Source organism: Poromitra crassiceps (genome assembly GCF_964638095.1).
Source record: "Poromitra crassiceps genome assembly, chromosome: 1".
In the NCBI taxonomy this organism is placed as follows: domain Eukaryota; kingdom Metazoa; phylum Chordata; class Actinopteri; order Beryciformes; family Melamphaidae; genus Poromitra; species Poromitra crassiceps.
Window position 1 is genome coordinate 120,669,419 of NC_139623.1, and position 24,006 is coordinate 120,693,424.

Here is a 24,006-nt window from a genome sequence, read left to right on the forward strand (position 1 = left end):
ACCAGCCAATTAGAATTTCCACTAGCCGAAATGTTTTTCTTGAAATAAACCAGAATATGAGTGGGTTAATTTAACACATTCACTGCCAACAGTTTTTTTTTTACTGTAGGTAGCTTCTGCCAAGGGTTTTTTTGAGGATTCTGGCTCATCTTTCAAGAGCCGAGGATTATTTTCTGCTAGGACTTTGTGAACACAAAATATCTCAAAATGAACTAATAGAATGTGTGCTTTCTCTGTCTAAAAGAGTTAGTTTGTAGAGTTAGTAGTTATGTAGGCATTAGCAGTTGAATACAGCATGGTTTCAGCGTCTGAAAATGAAAGCTGAGAAAAATGCCTTTTTGTGAAATTCGATAGAACAGTCACTTTAACCATTTATTTTTGGCATCAGTAAGACAAGACATCTAAACAATAGTTCTGAACAGTAATTTCCTCCATAAGAGCACCCCCACCCCCCTCTCCTTCAAACTCCTCCCTCCGTGGGTGTGTCTCTGGTGGCTTTGCAGCGTTTGTCACGGGCGACGAGTCTCTGCCTGTCTGTGCTGCCTGGCTGCTGGCGGCCGTTCTTCGGGCGAGTCTGGATGGGGCTCGCTCGTTTCTTGGGGTTTCGGTTGAGAGCTTTGATGAAGCTTTTGCGATTCTGGGCTTTATGCTGCGTGTTTCAAAGTGTGTTGCACCCAGTCTATTTTTGGAACCCCCCACCGTTGTGCGCCACCGTTGTGCGCCACTGCGAAAGCGTTTTCGCCAAACCATTCTACAGTATGAGAATGGCTTCCTCACGCTTTCCCCTGCAGTTTTGGCTCGGCTTTCTCTAGTCTGTAGAGCACTGTCGCCACTTAGTGGGTCGGTGGAATGGGTTGTACACGTTCGGTGGCTCCCATATTTTTATAGGAGACGTAGGGGGCTTTGATCCACGTCCCACCGTCAATTTTTTTTTTTTTCTTTTTTGACGAGTTGACTCGTCCACGGCAGTCAACCGTTGGTTTCTGCTTGACGAGTTGACTCGTCCACGGCAGTGAACGTGTTAAGCATAAGTATCAGTAAGTGGCCCGGGATTCTCAAAGCCTGTGTTGAGGGTCACACAAGAACAAAAATGCACTCTTGAAGCTAAATAAATCCAAAACCAACAAGATAATTATTTAAATTTCTACTTCAATGTAGAACAGTCATTTCTTACACCATGCGCGTAGCCACGGGTGTGCCAGGGTGTGCAAATGCCACCCAGACAGGCCGCTGGCACACCTAAAAAAAATGGGGTAAAAAAGGTTTTTTGTTTTGTCTGCAAAACACATATCAACGCTGTCATGCACTGTGTCCAACTTATCCTATGTGCGAATAGAAATCACGCTCCGCTGACCTATGTGCCCCGGAGCATCATGGGAAACTAGTTAAGCTGTCGTCCACGTAAAGTGAACAAATGCACGCGCAGCAGCAGCAGCGCCAAATCAAGAAGACATGAAACAAAGCTCACTTTTAAGCCTTTTCGGCAAAGGCAAGAAACCTCACATTGACGACGAGGAAGAAGATGACTCGTCGTCACCCTTCCCCTCAACAAGTGCGGATTGTAGTGCACCCGTTCCCGCACCTGTATTGGTGGTGTACAGTGGAGAAGAGCCGAAACAATGACGTTAACAGCGGGGAACGCAGCCAACAACACAACAGAGGTTTGTGCAGAGCCAGAGGACACTGACGCTACAGATCTCTCTGCAGTAGACGAACCTGCATGCCAACCAATTTTGCGTTCTTTCCCGACTAGAACACTCATTGGAAAAAGTAGGTGAGACTATTTTGAGATACTAAACAAAGTGGTTTTACATGTTGCCAAAAAATACAATTTAATTGACTGCTTCTACCTGCTAATAATGAGTGCGAAAAGGAGCAAACAACACACAAATATTCCTCTAAATCTGGTTTGAAAATACCCAAAAAAAAATTGGCGGCGGCCTTGCGGCCGCCATCTAATGGTCCACCCCCTGGCATACCCTGGCTTTCTGTGGCACACACAATGAGCCAAGTCTGGCTACGCTACTGTCTTACACATGAGATTACTTTTAGCCTTTTAGTCATAAATATTATTGAAAGATATTCCATATTTCAGACTGAAATGCTATAACAGAAGAGTATTGCCCAGAATGACATGAACATTTGGACACTTATTCAGCGGGTATATTGCATGTTGCGTTCAAGTGCACTGTAAAAAAAAAAAAAAAAAAAATTGCAATTCCACCGCGGGCCGCATACCGTATGTTGCCCATGTATGGTATACAGCCTACCTGTGATATCAATGTTTTGATTAATCTGCGCCAGTACCGAAAATGTAGCCTATTACTGCATGACTGATCCTATGATGTCATTGTAATCACACTCAGGTGTGCTTTCACAAGACAGGTGTTGTCCATTTAATCAGCCCACCTGTCTTTATAATGGCTGTCTTGCACTGTGTTTGTATGCAGACATGGGACCAAGTCACTTCGGTCCAAGTCTCAAGTAAGTCCCAAGTCATTTGGTCCAAGTCTCAAGCAAGTCCCAAGTCATTTTGTTTTGGGCAAGTCAAGTCAAGTCAAGTCACAGGTTTTGTCAAGTCAAGTCAAGTCGAGTCCTTAGTTAAGGCAAGTCAAGTCCCAAGTCAAGTCACTTTTTTTCCCCACGCTCAAATACTGCAGTCTTACCTTCCTTTATAAAGAAAAAAGACATGGTATTAATACCTGTCTAATAGTGGTGATATTATTGGCCAATTTACAGTATCTAACCCATTCAAAAAGTATGACAAATTTAATTTGTGTTCTAATCATTGATATTCAGTGAAATAAATGTAATCAAACAAAAGTCAAATAACTTTATAAACGCTTATTTATTTCTGAACTGCTTCTCAGTAAAAAATCTGCCACGTCAGTTTTAAACAGTGAATTAGTGACAGGCTGACATACTACAATGTAATCAAACAAAAACAAATAGCTTAAACTTAGAGTATTTACTTCTTCTCAATCAAAACATATTAATATAAACAAGGCTGGAAACCTAGCATATACTGTATATGCCAGTGCAGAAAAGCATTGTTGACACACACACACACACACACACACACACACACACACACACACACACACACACACACACACACACAAAAAATGTGGGAACCAACATTACTTACTTTCTCGAAACCATGTCCTTTATTGAGTCCCATAATCACACATCAAGCAGCGTCTGTGTCTGGTAGCATATCAACCACTGTATCTTACCACAGTAAATACGATATACTATGTCCGAGGAGCACCTGAACGCAGCCTGAGGGGACCAGCCCAGTGACTGCTTGAGACTGGCTGCCACAGCTGTAAATCATCCCTTTTTATACCATCAAATAACTACTTACAAACAAACTGATCAGAAAAATTACCACTTGGACAGGCATTAGCGTAATAACTATCTAAAATGATAGAAACCACCTTTGGAAAAAAATTACATGACGTGTACTTGGATTTTTAGTTTGGCTCATTTCCCCACCCACTAACATGGCGGAGGTGGGCCTTGTGACCTATACTGGTACCCGCCGCCAGGGCGGCGATCTAATGGCTCATTTCCACCACATATAACAGCACAGTACAGGTCTACTCGACCTGGTCTTACTCGTCTCTACTTGATATAGACTCGCCTCCGCCCATACCTGGTCGTCATAGCGACCGCATATCTGCCCTCCGCCCATAGCCGAAGTAGGCTATAACGTATAACTTTAAAATGAAATCCATACACAGAACTTTTAAACTGATTATGAAATACTGGTGCCTTTAAATGACCTACAGTGTACATGGGCAAATGTGACAATCGTCTAGGAGAATGGATATCACTTTGTCGTTACTCAAACTCACATGCATGCACTCCGCGGGGGACGGGAGTTGCGCTACAGGGAGAAGGGAAGCCTCTACCCCGGCGGCCTCTCACCAGGGAAGACCGCGGCTTCACTAAACCCTCGCCTCCAGCCTAGCGGAACTGACGTTACACACAACTACAAGGGCTTCCCGAGGAGCTGACTTTTTCTCTCTCAAAACAATTGAAAACCACCGTCATGTTAAGGCTGAGCAAGGAGATCGATTTTATTTCACCAGAGCCGAAGGCAGCAACACAAAAGACTGATGGAAATAACATTAACAGAAGAGAAGGTAAGCCCCACTAAACTGGTATCCAGCATTGACAGACAGTAGATACAGTAAACACAATTCTGCCTGACCAATCAGTCGTCTGCAGTGTTTTACAATACATTACAATATGCTCCCGTGAGGTGGGGATGCTGCCCGGCGGGGGTGCAAAACTCGGCATAACACCTGGACAAATGCGCAAGGCAGACCGGTATCTTCCCTGCAAAGGCCCATTCCGTCAATTGTCACTGTTACTGACGCCGGTGGCCGTTAGAGTAACTGCAGGCAGCGTGTGAACGAGCTGACGCACGGGCACCATACTCGCAAGTGCACAAGCAGTTGCCTGGCAACAGCAGAGGTGTTGGGTTGCTTTGTAACATTAACTCATAAAAGTCACTTGAAAATGGCAACCTGGACAATTTATCGGTCAGATCAGCCTCGAGATGCCCAGGAAGGATTCTGGATGAATTATCGGACGTTATTGTGGCATGTTTGGCCGTGTTTTGGCTTACATTGGCTGCGGGGAAATGGATGAGGATATTCACGTTAGTGTGAGCCAGAAACTACCCTGCTTCCCCTGTATGTACGGTACCGTCTAATGCCTGGAGTTGACCAAACTGAACAATCAAACAATGTTTCATAAGCATATTAGCATAACAGTAACGTTAGGGATATTTACGACTGTTACATTCATTATCCACACAAGACGGTAACGTTATTAGTGGGGCTGGTGGTAATTTCTATAAATATAGCTAAATCTATTAGTTAGCCGCGTATAGCATCAAGCTAACATTATGTTTATAATAGGCAGACTCACCACCGCAGCTAACTGCAGTCAAACAATAATGTTCCATGACCAACGTTAGGGTTGCATTACTTCACACAAGATGGTAATGTTAGCAGAGTTTCTGACCAGGTGGTCAGATACTTGTACTACGGAGTGACAATAAAAATCTTGAATCTTGAAAATCCATTAGCAAGCAGCTAACGTTATCTGGTCAAAACCACATTACAGTAGCTACAAGCAGCAAGTTCCCTTCATGAACCGAAAACACTGTCCTGACTCTAGTTTCCCCCCGATGTCGGTCACATTGCTGCTGTCTGGCCAGACGGGCTTCATTAGATAAATATTTATTTATTTATTTAGTGTGGACTTTTTCTGGAGTCTGAGTTGTTTCCTTTTGCTAGCAGCTAGCGACGAACATAATGTTAGCCATTTCCTGTTAGCCGTCTTCTTCGTTGGTATTGGTATTTACGCCGGAGCCATGAGGACAAGAGGCAGGCTCGTGAACGCGCAGACGTCACATCCTCTAGCTGTGGCGGGAAATGCTCACCCCTTCGAAAATGCGGTATTTCCATGTATCTTCTGATAGGGCCCTTTGATGTAATTTTCAACTTCAATCCATACAAATTCTGAAAAAAACATTTAAATTCAATTGTGTGGTGGAAGTAATTCACACAAGCACAAGATCTCAAAGTCAAGTCCAAAGTCTCAAGTATTCTCTTTCATGCATCAATGCAATATACAGGACCACAGAACTCCAGGTTCAGTGTCTGAACCCTGAGAAACCTGTGGAATATTTGACTGCTGTGTTTGTTTACATGTGTGCAGTTGTGTTTACTTGCTGTGCAGTGCTTGTGTATACATGCTTTCTGCCTGTGTTTACTTGAAGAAGACTTCAGTATGTTGCTGCAATAAGCCGCTCTCCACTTGAATCCAGTGCGGGGACGTTTTTCCACTCGTGGACTTTTATCTGGCATATCTAGCGTCTTTCCCTCATGCTCCTGTTTGTCTCGTCTCTCCACAGGGGACCGCAGTGTTTTGGTACAATCTGTTCAAGAGCGGGGAGGGAGACTACAGAACCAGGCATGCAGCCTGTCCTGTGCTAGTAGGGAGTAAATGGGGTGAGTGGAAATTCCGATATGTTATCATTAAATATGAATTGAATCAGGCGGATTTGGATTGGTAAACAATTCATAGTTAGTAAATGAGGTGGTATAGAATTGACAGGAATTTATTAGGGGCGTCTGGGTAGTGTAGAGGTAAAAGCTCTCGCCTACCACTGCGGAGACCGGGGGGGGGGGGTTTGGTAATTTATTGAATGTTTCAGTAATTTATTGAATTCCCATCGTTATTTGCTGGGAAGAGAGTTAGATGTTTCTCAATCTAGCGAAATGACAGTGAGTTGAATTTAGAATTAATATAGCAAGATCTGGTAACATTTCTTTGTACTATTCTGTATTTGTTTTCTTTATTAAAGAATAAGCCACAGTGAATGTTAAATCCATGTTCAGGTGAGCCCTCTCTCCCTTCAAAAAAAAAATCCCAAACAATAGCAAAATAAAATGTCAGATTGAAAATTAATTATAGTAATGTAAACATAAAATCTATGCTAGGTCTTGCCTAGTAAAGCATTCAACTTTGGTGAATGAATAATAGTTGCTCTCCAAATACATAATAATAATTGAAGCATTCAATTAGTGCACTGCACACGAAACCCTCGAATGAACAGGGCAAGAGCAGGCATATTTATGACATACATGTAGATGAAAATGGAAACATTGGAACACAATTTTTTGTTTATATGGGAAGTCCCTCCTATAATATTAAGCGCAGAAGTTCTCAACCCGTTTAGAGTAGGGGGGGGTAGACCAGAATAAACACGTGGGCCCCTATTCTCCCACAGGCCTTCGGCGCTAAAACGGGCCTTAAACGCAAAAAAACGTGCCTTGCGCCTGCCTCGGGAAGATATCAACAGGGCTTTAGACTGCTTTACGCTGAATGGGCGTGGCGCACTCCCTGAATGGGCGAGAATGGGCGTTTCGGCCTTAAATATCGGCCTAATGATATCTTCCGACCTGGCGTAAATTTAGCGCTTTGCGCTTTTGAAAAGCAGGCCTATTCAGTGCGCTGGTTGCGCGGAGCACGCCTCTGGCTCTCCTCTGTCAGCCTTCTCTGTGTCACTCCCTCTCTCTTGCTCATATCAGTCTGACAGGCACAATAGAGATAGGACTCTCTCTCTCTGACTCCCTCGCTCAGACAGACACAACACACGTCCCATAGAAAAAAGAAGTTGTAAGTTCACTGCCTGGCATGTCCCAGCATGCAATGGGCTAATCCATTTCGCTACTAAATAGCAACCAAATGAGCCGAAATAGATATAAGGGTAGATCTAAATAATGTGTAATGGTAACACAACCTGCAATTGTAGAACATTTCAATATTGGACCAAATAAAACATCGAAATGAAAACACCACCCTAAGTGAAACATATATGTCATATTGGGGCTATATATATCCCTCGTCGATTTAATGTGATTTAGATAAGTGACAGCGTAACGCGCTTCTACTGTCATGTCCTACTGTGATGTCCGCTCCAATAAATTGGCTCTACTTCACATTTTAGTTTTACAATAAAAACACATTTATGAAATGACTTTACATAATGTAGGGTATATTTATGTGCATCATCCTACCTGCAGCAGGGGAGAGAAAACGATATCTTTCTGGACAAACTTTCACCAATCTAATTCATCTCATCATATACAGTAGGGATAGGCTATATTTTTCTAGCTGATGCCTTTAGAACATTCTTTTCACTTTGATCTTGCTATAGTGTAGCGTATTTACATGCTTGCAGTATTTAAACTGCAGTTACAGTAGATTGGTTTGAGAAGCATAATAATATGGAATAATAGCCTATATATGGAGACAGACAGACGGAATGAAGGGAGGGGGGGGAGAGCAGAGCGCTTGGCTTTGTCTGGTTTAACTGGACCACTGGAATTGGAGCTTAAAAGGCAAGCGTTTATTGCACTTATCCAATGAGCAGACGGTGCATAATTTTACGCTTAAAAGGCGTGGTTGTAATGCTTTAGGCTGCGTGTAGCGCCAAAACCAAGATATCAAGTGCGCTGGTCCACGCCCACTGATCAGCGCTGCGCCAGGCGCTCGGCATAGAAACTACGCCGATGCAACGATAGGGGCCATAGTTTATTGATGTACTCACCTATTACAATGGGTATTTCTGTATGTTTTCAAATGTTATTTTCCTGTGCCAAAAGGTTAAGACAGATAATTTCACCAAAATTATTTTTTCGTTTTAAATGGAAAAAAACGAAAAACATACCCATTTTCTCGTTTTTGATTTAAAACTGAAACTGAAAAAAACTGAAAAACGTTTTTTTTATTTTTTATTTTTTTTATTCATGGCCATAGTTTGGCCACCCCTGACTTACACAGTTTCTCTCTATTCTCAGTGTCAAACAAGTGGCTTCACGAGCGAGGACAAGAGTTCAGGAGACCCTGCGGCCTGACAGAAGTGGACTGAAGCTCGCCTCATACCTGTTGAACACGCACACACACACACACACAGACACAGGTCAAACACCGGTCGTGCCTTCATTCCTTCATACATACATAAGCGTGACTTTTCTTTTATTATTTACTAAGATTTTATGAGGAACATTTCCAAACAAAGGGAGTAAACTTTGCTGACTCAAGAATATCTTTTGTTTTATCAGAAGAGGTAGAACTTATTTCTCTGTTAACTCCTTGTTTTGTCATGCTTTTTTCTCTAAAGATAATGAAATCAATCAATGACATTTAAATTTACATTATATACTGTAAATCCAATTGACACAAGATTGGATATGAAATGTTATTATTTTGATCTGCTGATCTTGTTTTGTTTTTATAAAAACACACACACAGTCACACATTCGTTTTAAATCTTTTATCAGCATTCACTGAAATACAGTAAATCATCATTTGTTCACTATTCAGATATTATAGGAGTTGAAGATGGTTTATGGACATTTCAACATCCAAAAATTATTGTCATCACTACTCACTTATGCCACAGTGTCTGAACATAGTTTCTGGAGGTGTTCCGCCAAATCTCAGTAGTATCAGTTTGCAAACACCCAGGACTTCTGATATGTATGTCATATTGGGAGAAACTTCTTGAGTCAGACACACACACCATAGATAGACTGTATAAAATATGGAGGTCATGACAGCTTCTCAAAAGTGAAGCCAAAACATCTCGATTGCCCCCTTGTGGTTGTTCCCAGTATGGGCCATAAGTCCCATCCTCTCCATATTAGCAGATGGGACATGAGACAAACTAAAAAAAGAAAAGTACATCTAAAAAAAAAATCCTAAAGATGGTTTCTGTCATTTTAAGTAGTTCTTATCAAACTGATTTTCAATTGCTTTTTTTTGTTTGTTATTCGACAATAAAAAGTCATGACTGAGAGCCGTTACAGTCACTCTCAAACGGCACCACAGCGTAGGGGGCTCAGCCCGACTACTGCGCAAAGTTGGGTCCCAAATGACGTCACACAAGTAAGATGGCAGCTCACTGAAACATATTTTGGCTTCACTTTTGCATATGGTAGCAAACAGGAATAGAGAATGAGCAATAAACAGTAGTGATGCGCGGGTCAGGCTTTTTTAAGGCCTGCACCAACCCAAACCGTCGTCGGAGCCAGTCCGCACCACCTGGCCCGTTAAAATATCTGAAAATGCCCAACCCAAACCAACCCAGCAGCCCGCAAACGGCCAATTTAATGTAATATGTCTCCGGGCTCAGGACGAGCGCCACAGAGCTCTCCAAGGTGTCCAAACTCTGTCTCTCACACACACACGCGCGCGCACCAGTTTTACTGCTGCATGCGTTGCGCGGCTGCTTCTTTCATGACGTTTTCTTTTGGAGTTCTTTCTGCCTCGTCGATGTTACAAACTCTAACTAGCTATTATCTTTCTTCAATTAATCCGAGGTCTTCTAAAGGAGGTAGCAGGTAGGCCTACAGAAACAGTTCTTATTCTTTCCAATTTCTTTTCATTACCTCATGCGCTCTCAATTGGTTACATTGCAATAAAGTTGACAAATAGATCCCAGTCCATTAACAGGAAAGGTTGCGGTGAGATTCGTTTATGGACACTTCAAATAATTACAACGAATAATCCTTCAAAATTGTTTGTTTTGAGGGCACACGCTTCCTCATTTGAAGCGTTTCTTTACTCCACCATGAAGGCTATAGAGAGTACAGCAGGTGCAGTCTGCTTCAGACTAGCAGACATCACCTTGTCTGTGTGTGTGTGAGAGAGTTCACGTCTTTAATTTTGCTTTGTCACATTCCGAGCCTGCCCCGCCCGCGATGTTTTCCGAATTTGCCAACCCAGACCGCCTGCGGGGCAGGTCAGCCCGCGGGACTGGGCGGGTTCTGGGTAGCCCGCGCATCACTAATAAGCAGACATGACAACTTTGTATTTTTTATTTTTTAAAGGATCTATAATTGTCTTTATTCCGTTTGTTTTTTTATTGGCACCTTCAACCATTGCAGATAATTACATTTCATCCAAATCACATCCATGATCCATTAAATTTTTATTTATGTACTGTAGTCTGTTTAAATTATTATTACACTGTTATTACATCCGTTCTTTCTACAAGATGACAAATGAGGAACTCAATAAACAGTGTATTTATTAAAAAGGTTTACCGTCTATTTTTTTACCCCGTTTCTCAGCCAATCATATTTCTCATATCTTCACACAAAGTCCCTTATTACTCTGGAGCATGTGTATTTTCTAATGCTTGTATTAATCATAATTCGCTTAAATGGAAACATATTTTCTTTACACTTTTGACCCAAGAAATTCTGTGAAATAGTTTAAGATTCAAACACATCTCGACTCCGTTAATTATTCCTTCTCAAACTACTTCCTACATGGTGCTAGTCTATCAAAATATCTTAGCTGTCATTGATTGTGTTGCATAGTGGTTTTCTGTACCATTGACAAATTGTGATATTGTAAGTCGCTTTGGACAAAAGCGTCTGCTAAATGACGTAATGGTGACCTGGTGGTGTGGTGCAGCCAGACAATGCCACCCTGGGAGTTGCGCCCAGGGAAATGGTTAAACTCAACCGCCTTGTATAAGAGGACACCATATGACACACACAAGTTCAAAGGATGAGCAGAGACCTAAGTTTCCAAGTTTAACAAACTGAACATTTATTTATTAATGGGAGTAAGATAAAATGCACTGCAAGAAGAAGTTTAGTGGCAGAAAGTTACAATTTTATTAATTGCCAAGTTAAAATGAAGCCATCCGCAGTGGCAATAATGAACTCATAAATAGGGTTATACTTACCATCCAAGGCAGTGGCGTGCCTGACCAAGTTGGTGCCCTAGGCAAGATTTTTGCTGGTGCCCCCCCCCCAAAGAAAATATAATACAAATTATATCGCAGCTAATTCCACCACTGCAGTGCAGTCTCAGAATTGCCCTTCCCCAGTGGCGCTGGAAGTACAGTACTTTTAGGTAGGGGGTGCTGTAAGGAAGGGACCCTCGGTGCTGCCCGCCAGGGCAGCGGCATAGAAATTTGACGTTTTTTGGACTTTCATCCATATTTAGAAGAATATTTAATTTTAAATTACCATTAGGATTATACTGTTGTGATGTCATTATCCTCTCCTTTTCTCACTCACTTTCATGTAAGCACCTGTCGTTTTACACTACAACAGACAGGAACACAGGCATAAACACTGAACTTATTATTATCATTATGGAAAACCAGATTATGATGAAAATCAAACACTTTTGAAGAGAGAGCGTATGAAATAAGATTAGAGCTGGGAAGCACAAACTATTTTTTAATGCATTTTGTTGGTGGTATAAGCACAAGACAGCCAAATCCAACAATTTCGAAAATCCCATTTCTTGCCACCAGGGGGTGCTGCAGCACCCTCAGCACCCACCTTCCAGCTCCCTTGGGCTTCCCCCACTCTGGGAAAAAGCTCCGAGCAGGTAGAAGGGGGCGCGGCCGCGCAGGGGGTGGGGTGGTATGGATTAGGGACCGTGGTGAAAGTGCTGCAGCCCAGGCAGCCAGAAAGCCAGAATTAGAAAAATGATTTCACTATTATTTAAAGACTTAAGACGTTGTTGTGCTTATTTTTTGTCTACTATTGTAAAATGATAGTAGGCCTATTATCATGAAAAAGTATTTGTAAAAAAAATATATATATATATATATATATATTTTTTACCCTCTCTGGCGCCCCCAACGGCTCAAGCGCCCTTAGCATTTGCCTATTTGCCTAGTTCGCCTAATGGACGGCACGCCACTGATCCAAGGCGGCGGCAAGCCGGAGCCGGGGGGGAAAGGGCCGAGCCAATAGGACAAAAATCTACTCTACTGCAATCACACACAATGATACGAGTTAAAACTGCACAGTGAATCAGGCAAGTATAAAAGTGGCACTCACACAGCGGCATGCAGTGGATTAAAAAAAACTAGGCTATCGGCGTTGTTGGCCCCGGCCGCCACCAGCCTTGGAGGTTTGCTAAAACCCAAATCTATAACCAACAATAAAAGACAAGGCAGATGGTGGTTAAAAACAATAAAATTGAATACAAAAAAATAATCAAAGGCAACAAAAAGACTGGGCAAAACAGCAGTTTTAGGCTGTAAAGAAAATAAACAATTACACCGGAGTTAAAATCACCATTTGAATCACAACATAATAGCTGAAAGCCTGGTTTTTACCTCAATTTAAAATAGGTGCTTAAGGGCCAGGCGGAGGCGGCTCCTTGGAAACCGGTACTCTGGGCCAGGAACTGATGCAAAACAGAAATGATCATTTACTGTAAATTAAAATAAAACAAACATGGAAGGCCTGACATCAATCATTATTTTACCTCCATACTCCAATAACCGTCAAACCCTTCTCTGTGACAGATAGTCTGGGCTGTGGATGGGCTGATCCACCTCTATTCCTACAGCTTGGTTACTGTCAAGACCAAAACAGCCTAAAAAGGATCACAACACTCAGTGAAACATGCAACCACAATATAAAACATAAAGATCACAACACTCAGTGAAACATGCAACCAATATAAAACACAATAATAAAACTGACTTTAAACACCAAACTTGTTACCTTCACAATAGCCCAGAGTACGCTACACCTCAGTTTGAGGGAGAAGCCAGACCTATTTGTCTTCTTCTTTTTGATTTCCGGCAGTGTAGACGCTACTCGGCGTATTACTGCCCTCCACAGGTCAAATGGAATTTGATGTCTTCTTTATAGTTCTTCTTCCCAAAATGCTCCCATTCATAAATATTGTCCATACTAACACTCAGACGTAATTGTCTGAGTTTGCGCAAATGCGTCCCTCAGTATTTTATCGATATCTGTTCCCGATACGTCCACCACATCCAGGAACCTCTTTGCAGCATCCACCACCATTTCAGTCCTCTCAGTCTTCCCAGTTATACTTGCAGCACAGTTCAACACCATAGCAATAAAGGCCAAGAATCGCTTCTTATCCATGCAGATAACATTACTCTGATTCGATCTGTCCATTTCCTTTCTCGGTTCCTTTTGTACACCCACGCTATCCTCATTTCTTTCCACCCTCTCACGTTTCCTCTCCACACTTTTGACAGCCTCAGCATATGACAACCCTTTCTTTTCTCTGACTTTACTCACTATTCCTTCTCGGATTCTTTTTGGGCACTGTGCTGATCCTGTATAGTGCTTTCCCTCACAATGCAGGCATTTCACCTGCTGTTCACACTCATTGCCATACCTCATATCACAATCTTCCTTCCCACACCGACCACACCTTTTATCTCCTCTACACACCGCTGCTACATGACCATACTCTTGACAACTGAAACATCTGAGTGGCGCCCTTTCATAGGGCCTCACCCTGTAGCTCACACTGTCCAGGAACACTCTTTCCGGAATCCCTTCACTAAAAGACAGACACACAGATAAATTATCCTCTTTCCTACCTTCTACAAACCTAGACATCCTTCTGGCCTCATACACACACTCTACCTGTTCCTCAAATGACTCCACCTCCACATCAAGCGGCACACCACTGACTACTCCTTTCTTCATCGGCTCTTTGCTTAGTTTAAAGCACTCAACCATACACTGCTTATACTTACCTATCTCAATTACTTTCATTCCCTGATCCTGTGACACACACTCTATTACTACCAACCCACTTCTAGTTACCCTTATCGCTTTTACCACACCAACTTTCCTTTCCATAAACTTTCCCAACTCATGCAGGTTACTGAAAATTCCATCCACTTTTGACTTCGCTCTCATTCCTACAATATACGAACCCTCACTCCCTTGCCTCACTTTCTTCACTTCCTGATATTCCCGAGCGTGGCACTGCTGCCGCTCACGGCTCCCCCAGGGGATGGGTCATATGTGGAGAACAAATTTTGCACATTCAGGTGTGTGACAATCAGTGGGACTTTACCTTTACCTTATTCTTTATAATCCAGACTGTATGTCTCCCTTCGTCTGGACAGACTCTGCTAACACACCCAGCTCCCTGGCTGTCTCTATAGCCACCTTCAACATCCCAGCTGTGAGTTCCAGAGTTAAAGCCCTCTGATCCCTGGAGTTACACATACACACACACACACACACACACACACACACACACACACACACACACACACACACACACACACACACATACATACATACATACATACAGTACATACATGTCATACATACATACATACATACATACATACATAGGCTACAAAGGGGTATGCGTACTGAGTCTGTAGTAGGATTCTGAAACCAACCACTGGGTGGCACGCCCCCCCCCCCCCCGCCCCCCCCCCCCCCACACACACACACACACACACACACACACACACACACGCATGCAAATGATTTATGTCCACATGGATACAAAGTGCATAGGACATAAACACTAATAATGCAATCAGATGTTGGGAGTCAGTCAGTTACATGAGTGCCTAATTGGCGACAACATTAATGCATACACAAAAAATAACCACACAGGATGATGACAATTTTGGCAGGTTGACATACAGTTTACTGTAAAACAAGATAACAGTCAGCATCCACTTCATAAAGCAGCGCCTCCTCCATATTGAGCGGCTCCCAATAATAGCAGATATTGAACAACATTGCTAACTGCTTGGCCCTTCTCTTAGGGAGACCAGCCATCTGAAGGCCTCTCACAACCAGCTTATGGACATGACCTAGGCTACCAAATATGAAAACTAAAGGTTTACACCTGTAGCCCAGCTGTGAAATGGTCTGATCTGCTCCAGCTGTTGATATTTCAGCATCTTGGTTAGAAAAGCTTCCTCTAGGCCAGGGGTGGGCAACTATTTTTCATGGGGGGCCACATGAGAAACCCAGATTGTTGCCCCATTGCACCCCCGTAGAACCGGGCCTGGAGGGCCCCCAAAAAAATTCCTCGTTACCAGATTTTGCTGAGGGCCGAATGGCGCCAGCGTGAAAAATTTGGGGCATTTGAAGCCAGGTTTAGAGGAATAACTCATTTTTAATTAACAGTTGTGATGTCATTATTCAGTCTTAACCACCAATTTGATCCTTTTCTCACTCACTCCTATGTCACCACCTGCTCTCCCTGCAGGGCTTGAAATTAACTTTTTTGACCACCTGCCAATATGTCTGCTAGATTTTAAAGTTACCAGCCAATTAGAATTTCCACTAGCCGAAATGTTTTTCGGCAAACCAGAATATGAGTGGGTTAATTTAAGCATAGTATCAGTAAGTGGCCCGGGATTCTCAAAGCCTGTGTTGAGGGTCACACAAGAACAAAAATGCACTCTTGAAGCTAAATAAATCCAAAACCAACGAGTTAATTATTTAAATGTTTACTTCAATGTAGAACAGTCATTTCTTACACATGAGATTACTTTTAGCCTTTGATTATTGAAAGATATTCCATATTCCAGACTGAAATGCTATAACAGAAGTGGAGTATTGTCCAGAATGACATGAACATTTGGAAAGTTATTCAGCGGTTATCTTGCATGTTGCATTCAGGTGCATTGCATTTATTTATTTTTTTATTTTTTTGCAATTCCACCATGGGCCACACATTCCATGCGCATGCGGCCCGCGGGCCATATGTTGCCCATGTGTGATAGGCTGTGGTCAAAGGGCCATCCTCTAGAACAAACACCTCTATGATTTTCATTGACAACAACATCAGGAGGAGTGTTAGCTGGGAATAGACCACGCACGCACGCACACACACACACACACACACACACACACACACACACACACACACACACACACACACACACACACACACACACACACATTTTTCTTTTGGAACACAAATAAAAGCGGTAACACTTTACAATAACGTACACAAATACTATAGTAGTTACTAGTAAACTAACCATTAACTAATAGCCAGTTAATGAGTAGCTAATGAAAAATTTGGCATTAGTCAATCACTAGTTAATCATAGTTAATGAGTAGGTAGTCATTAGTTAATGATTAGTATCTAATTTCCTGAGTAGAGTAGTTAATCATTACCTAATGATTACTAAATGTCAGCTCGTGAATAGAGTAGTTAATCATTACTTAATGATTCCAAAATGTCAGTGCGTGAATGTATTAGTTAATCATTAGTTAATCATTAGTTAATCTTTTTGTGTACCCTATTGTAAAGTGGTGCATCATACTCAGTAGTTTATGAATACTGAATCATTACCTGTCCATTAGTTACTCTTTTCGCACCCTAATATAAAGTGAAAGATATCCTTATCAAATAAACACTCCCTACCAGGTGAGATTTGAACCCCGAACCCCAAAATTGTTAAATTGTAAGTCTGGTTCTCTACCATCTGAGCTAACCAGCCTGTTGCTTGTTAGAGCCATACTATCGAATGTAGAGCCTGAGACCAAGTATTATAGTTTAAAGGTATATTCCACCCAAATACTACTTTCTGTCCAAGTACTTACAAGTACTTAGACATAAGTAGTATTTGGCTGAAACATACCTAAGTACTTGGACATGAAGTAGTATTTGGATGGAATATACCTTTAAAACTATTAGTATTTGGAGAGAAGGTAGTACCGTATTTGGGTGGAATATATCTTAAAAACTATAAGTACTTGAACAGAAAGTAGTATGTGGATAGGACATAATACTTAGTCTCTGACTCTACAGACCTATAGTATGGCTCTACCAAATAACAGGCTGGTTAGCTCAGATGGTAGAGAACCAGACTTACAATTTAACAATCTTGGGGTTCAGGGTTTGAATCTCACCTGGAGGGAGTGTTTATTTGATAAGGATATCTTTCACTTTATATTAGGGTGCGAAAAGAGTAACTAATGGACAGGTAATGATTCAGTATTCATAAACTACTGAGTATGATGCACCACTTTACAATAGGGTACACAAAAACATTAACTAATGATTAACTAATGATTAACTAATACATTCACGCACTGACATTTTGGAATCATTAAGTAATGATTAACTACTCTATTCACGAGCTGACATTTAGTAATCATTAGGTAATGATTAACTTCTCTACTCAGGAAATTAGATACTAATCATTAACTAATGACTACCTACTCATTAACTATGATTAACTAGTGATTGACTAATGCCAAATTTTTCATTAGCTACTCATTAACTGGCTATTAGTTAATGGTTAGTTTACTAGTAACTACTATAGTATTTGTGTACGTTATTGTAAAGTGTTACCATAAAAGCTTATCTGCTGTGCTGACACATTTCCCGTCCCGTGTCTAGTAGGCCTAATTGCTAACAAAAATTCCCAAAAAAGGGAAAAATATGAAACATCACAATAGCCTACATTAACCTGCGATGATCATAAAGCAAACAAACAACAATATATGAACAATCTTCAATCTAGCCCTTCAAAAGCACTGATGGACTAATAGGCCTATCATGGGGAGGGGGAAGGGAATTTCCCATGATGTCCCAGGCAGGGACAGACAGTGTCTAGTCTTAAATGGCTAATGGGATTTTAAGGTGATCGGAGCCCGCCGTGAAGCATCTGGTTTTTTTTAGGGCTTTACTGTCTGGCTGGGCTCTGAGGAGCGGCCTGGCCCCGGGGACTGCGGCGGTAGGTCTACAGTAGCCTAGGTCCTGGAGCCGGTGGGCTTCGCTGGAAACCAGTGAGCTCATAGAGCCGAAGTCACGCCGACTTCCATGATAGGCGTACGAACCAAGGGATTTCTTCTGCCATTTGTTTCCATAGACATTTCATAAAATGATTATAAAATAGTTTTACTTGGTCAAACCATGCGAATCAGCTATATTTAGAATCAGGAGAGACCATAGAAACATTTCACTCGGATTAAAATAAATACATTCCGACGTTGTTTTTTTCGATTTCTGGTCCGGGTGAAATGTTAGATAGTCTCTCCTGAGTCTAAATATAGCCGAATCGCTTGCTTTGACAAAGTAACGCTATGTTTCATAAGCATTTTACGAAATGTCTATGGCACACAAATAATGGCGGATGAAATCCCTTGGTTGCCTGGAAGTGGGCGTGAATTTGGCTCTCACGGGGAGGAGGAGAGGGCGGGGCTCTCAGCAGCAGCATCACCCACCATCACTGCTTCTTCATTGTAGGCTACGCGCTGCTGCTGATGCTGAGGTCCTAGCGGAGGGGGAAATGCCATGGACACGGTTCTACACAGATTAGACCTGCAGACATGGTGGCAATCGATTCCAAGGTAAGGCGATGATATAGGCTACGGCGGGCTTTGGTAACTGCTGGCTTGTGCTGAGTGGTATAATATGTAATGTCGTCCAAACTGGGACTAGCGGGCCTGTTGGTCGGTTTGTGTCAGGTTGATTCATCTCAGCGAGCGACATATTGTAGCACTGATCCACCGTGTTCCCTTTTCATTTTCACCGCCGCTTCTTTTTTGCAAACGCGTGAAGGTGGCAACACTGAACCATAGATGCAATATATGCTGTCATCGTTTTCAAAGGATGTTTTCAGAGGATGTGCAGGCAGAAACGAGACAGTTTTCCACAGGCGTGTAGCATCGGCTAGCCTGCTTGTCGGAAGAGGCAGATCTTGGCCTGTGTGTGCGTAACGAGCCCGAGATGATGAGAGTGTTGCTGCTTGTGTCCGATCAGGGATATTTATTATCTATTTATTTTATTTATTGCGAGGGCCATTTTAAAAGGTTTATGCACACACGAACGATGGATTGCGTTGGCCGTACAGCTGTCTGCTGTGTTGCTGTGAGTGACCTGTAGTCTTTAGTCAGCTTCCAGGTGTTGATGCCTCGGGGAAGGCAGATGCGCATTGGCTTCTATGGGACCATGGACGCCTTTGTGGGATAGCCAGCCCTACTGGATGCTCACGCTTCGTTGCTGGACAAGGCGACCCTTTAATCAGTGTTGGTCTCGTTAATAATAATAATAATAATAAAGGATTTATTACGGTATATTATTTGTTACTCTTTACAAAAGTATTATTACGTAACTTATTACTCCCTGCCAACAGTAACTAGTTACAATACTCTTTTCCGTTACACCCAGTGGTGTAGTGGTCCCTGGGGAAGTGGGACTACTCTTAATTTCAGTGTGTAGTGTAGGCTATAAATGTAACATGGAAACTGTTAGGCTACCATAACCTGCAGAATGTTACTGAATTGCGGTAGTAATTCAGTAGTAGTAATACAGTAGTAGTTAACTAACACAAGAATTTCAGACAGACTAAGTTAATTGGAACCTAAGTAGCTGCCAAAAATAATGGAAGCATTCAACTAGGCCTAATTGAGAGAGGCATATTATATTGAAAGCAGGCTCTTGTGGTGCCCTGCTGACAAATTGGTCCCCCCCCCCCCCTCAAAGTGTTACTGTTTGTCCCATGACATACAGTAACAGGTTTTATTTTGAAAATTGACAGGATCTTTTATTTTGCTACTCGGTCGTGATTTCCTGCCCAGCTCGATCTGCTCATTCTGCTCTGTGCTGCTTGACGCAACTCAAAGCGGGAAGCGTCAAAAAAAGACTGTCGGCAGGTATTATTAGCGGAGCAGAGGGGAGACCTGCTTCGGGGATGCTTCAGGACCGCGGCTAGCCCCTTTGACGACATGGTGAAAGGGGCTAGACTGCGGCGCGTCTGGTGGACACAGGTGTTCACTAGACAGGCTGCGACCAGCTCCAGCAGCCGTCTCACAGCCCTGCAGCCACGCAATGCTTCCTGGTGGAATCTACCGGTTTCAGTCAAGTGGGTATGCACAACGCCGTCTGAAAAATAAGTGGGTATACGCCGTATACCCTGCACTACACCACTGGTTACATCAAAATCATCAAAATTCACACTTTGCATGTGCATATGTGTGAATACGAGGGATCAGCCGAGCAGCATTTTGCTAAACAAACCACTGAGTCACTGAGTGGCAACGGCAATGGAACCCTATGGAGCCTGAGTTTGAGCATCTGACTCTAGCTGGCTGACCGTGTTTACAATTTAAAAACTGCGACAGTTCACACAACTTTAACACGACTCGAGCTAATTCTGCTCTCAGAATGTCGAAATATAAGCGATGTGATGATGTATACTTTTTGAGATATTAACGTTTGTTTGGCACAACTCATACTAGTTAAATGCCACGGGGGTTACACATTTTTGGGTGGCAGTGACGTCGCTCTGATTCGTCCTATAGGCCTAATCGCACAGGCTTCAAACGATCATTTGCCCCGCCTACCGTGTGAATGAATCTATATAAGTTACCTGCTTGATGAAGAGCACACCTGGCTCAAAGTGATGACAAGACACAATCTTTTAAACACCTTCTGTTTTTAATAACGCAGAGTAGAGATGTGCGGGCTGCAGTTATAACCGCGCTGGCCGCGGAATATTTATCTTTATGATCCACCCCGCCCGCGGGGCGGATCATAAAGATAAACATTCTGATTAATAGCGGATGGGTTGCGGGTAGAGATGCACCGATTGCCATTTTCTTGGCCGGTTCCGATTTACGATTTTTGGATAGGCTGACTTGCCGATACCGATTTTGGCCGATTCCGATTTTCTTTCTAACAACAATAATTGACGGGTTATTTTTTGACGTTATTTATTTTTATTTTTTTTACTTTGCTAAAGTTTAATAGAAAATTAAGATTCATCTCACATTTCTTATCATTTGCATGAGGTAGGACGATCTCACTCAAAAACATCTAAAAATAAAAGTGTTGCAGGTTACTGGACAGAGCTTTTCTTTTTTGTGTAAATACAATGAATATAAAACAATTAATTCCAGTATATCCCACAGCTATCATGCATTTACTTTTCCAAAAGAAAAAAGGTGCAACAGAACAGGGGCTTCAGATGGAAAGTAGCCTATGGCTAAATCTGTTACAAAGCATCTCTTCCCCTATGGGGTTTAATGATTTTTTTGTATATGTCCCTGCCAAATAAACTACCGTAATACAATAAAATAAATAAACATCAAAATGTTATCCATGGACAAGGAGTTTATAGCCTATACTGTAGGTCTGGAGCCCAGACCTTCGAAGCCATGCCCTCTCTAGGGTTGTGGATTTGGCTGTTCTTGAGTAGATGAGGAAATGAGTTTGAGTTGCCTCAGTTTGAATATCGTAGTTTACACACAGAGTCCGTTTTTTTTTATCCGCCATCCGAAAAAAAATCATCACGCACAGAAAATCTTGCGCACTGGTCCGATGCGTTTTATTATGTTTGTCGTTCTATTCGCAATATGAAACAAATAGTCCTCCTCTCCTGTATCCACGTTACAACGTGACTGACAGATAGCAGCAGCAGCTGATCTGCAGCAGGCAGCGGTGATGTGGACTGCAGCTGGTCGGGGAATGTAACCTGGACACAGGTGTACCACAAAGAGGCCAACAAGTGCCAATGCATAATTCTATCAATACGCAATATGTCTAGATGTTTTTAGTGCGCTGTGCCAGCACCGGAGAAAGTAATGGAGTAACTTGAAGTTACCTATTAGTTACTGTAATATTATTACAGTTTTGTAAATGGTAATCTGTTACACTACTCATTACTGTCTTTAAGACAGTGACAGGACACAACATAATAGACATACAAAATTATTATTATTATTCTTTTTTATAGCCATATTGATGCCACAGTAAGCTGCTAGCCCACATTGCTGGTACAGGGCCTCCAGACTGAACCACACAGCCTACATCTGCCCAGGGGTGTTACACTGGCCTAGTTAACACTGGGAAGGCATTTGTCATATTGGTTTGGGGTCAGCTCAGCTGTAGTCACAGTCTACAAACTCACAGTTTATAGATTTAATGCCAAAAAGAGGAGCCATTCCAGACCACACAGACCACACCAGAGGAGCAAAATATATCTTCAGAATGCCAAGAGGATCACATTTATAAAGTCATATGCTAGATGGAAGTTTGACAAAATCCACATAGAAGTGAGAAGGAACGTGTTAGTGCTCATTGTCACAATAATCATGGTGTAACCTTCTTTGTTATGCAGCCAGGCAGTATGAGTAATCTAGGGCCTTAAAGGATAAGTTCACCCAAAAATGAAAATTCAGTCATCATCTACTCACCCGCATGCCGATGTAGGATGGGTAGGGCTGGGCGATATGGCCTCTAAAGAATATATCGATATTTTTCGGCTATATCGCGATACACGATATATATCTCGATATTTTTGAAATCTCTCATAAATGCTCGATTTAACCCTTCAGGGTTCATACACATTTTGACCAATGGATTTCCATGACTTTTCCATGACTTTAAACCAAATTTCCATGACCAAACATTTTGTAAAGTCTTGTGTATACATGAAAAAGTCAGTGAGTAAAAATATTCTAAATGTAACTACTAACAGATTACAATAATTGAAAAACTAACATGGTCATCATTACTAAAACACGTTACTAGCCCCAACACTGATGACAACAAAGATCTTAGTAGGGCTGGGCAATATGGACCAAAAATCATATCTCAGTATTTTTAGGCTGAATGGCGAAATATGATATATCTTGGTATTTTCTACAAAGTGGGCTATATTTTCAATTGTAAATTGGGCCGGGTGATATGGACTCTTACAAAATATATTTACACAATGTGGTTTTTGATTAAAAAAAATCATCAGTGAATAATGATAATGAATAACGTTAAGTGGGTAAAGGCAAATAATAGAACAGCTAGAACAGTCTGTCTGGTAAGGTCATAATATGACTTCACTTTACTGCAGCCTTTAAAACCAGGAAAAGACGAGTAGTATCACGATATTACCATAACAAAATCTAAAACGAGATCTAGGTCTCATCTAGTCATAATATTGGCCAGACCTAACCTTGAGTGCCACGCAGAAACGCTGACACAATTTGCAGAAAAACATTATTAAAGTTGATTATCAATCTGCTTCTTTAAATGGTGTAGTGACGATAAATGAGACGGGTTTGGTGCATGTTTTGCAGATAACCGTTGTTTGTTCAACATCGTCCTTGCGATACCCAAACCACTGCCAGATGATGGATTCTCTACTACTGGCTCTCAGGTTCTTTGGTTTGGTTTGGTTTATTTCGGATCAAGAAATGCATAAAAACCATTACAAATTTACAATTAATACAGTAGTAAAAAAAGTACACAATATGTAAAACGAAAGTAAAATGATCCAAGGATAACCCAGTAAAGCAGCTTAAAGTTACAAACTAGAAGCCTGCTTATTTCCACTGGGGTCCTTCAAATATCAAAACCTTAATATTACACAATTGTACTTTATAAAAGAAAAACAGAAAAAAGAAGTCTATCGATGACACATAAAATATATGATATATACAAATGAAATCTCAGCGAAGGTGTTGCAATTACTCTCTAGTCAACATCTCATTTTTTAGATGAGTCTTGAGAGCACGTTTAAAGACATTCACAGTGTTTATGCCTTGCACTGAAGCAGGTAAATTATTCCAAAAGTTGATAGCAGTGTTACAAAATGACGTTTGGGTTTGGCTTCCTGCAATAGGTTTCTGAATTGAATATTGGGCAGATCTGGTATTATAGGAATGA

General features: G+C 41.8%; 1 protein-coding gene across 1 annotated transcript in view; it reads left to right on the forward strand.

Moving 5' to 3' along the window:
• Positions 1-10,577, forward strand: part of LOC310775148 (prolyl 4-hydroxylase subunit alpha-2-like) — a 113,274-nt gene extending 102,697 nt beyond the window's left edge. Inside the window, exons 15-16 of the mRNA XM_083635243.1 lie at positions 5,936-6,032; positions 8,388-10,577. Of these exons, the coding sequence (XP_083491369.1) occupies positions 5,936-6,032; positions 8,388-8,458 (168 nt within the window). The 3' untranslated portion in view covers positions 8,459-10,577. The remainder of the gene's footprint in view (positions 1-5,935; positions 6,033-8,387) is intronic.
• Positions 10,578-24,006: the final 13,429 nt, after the last annotated feature.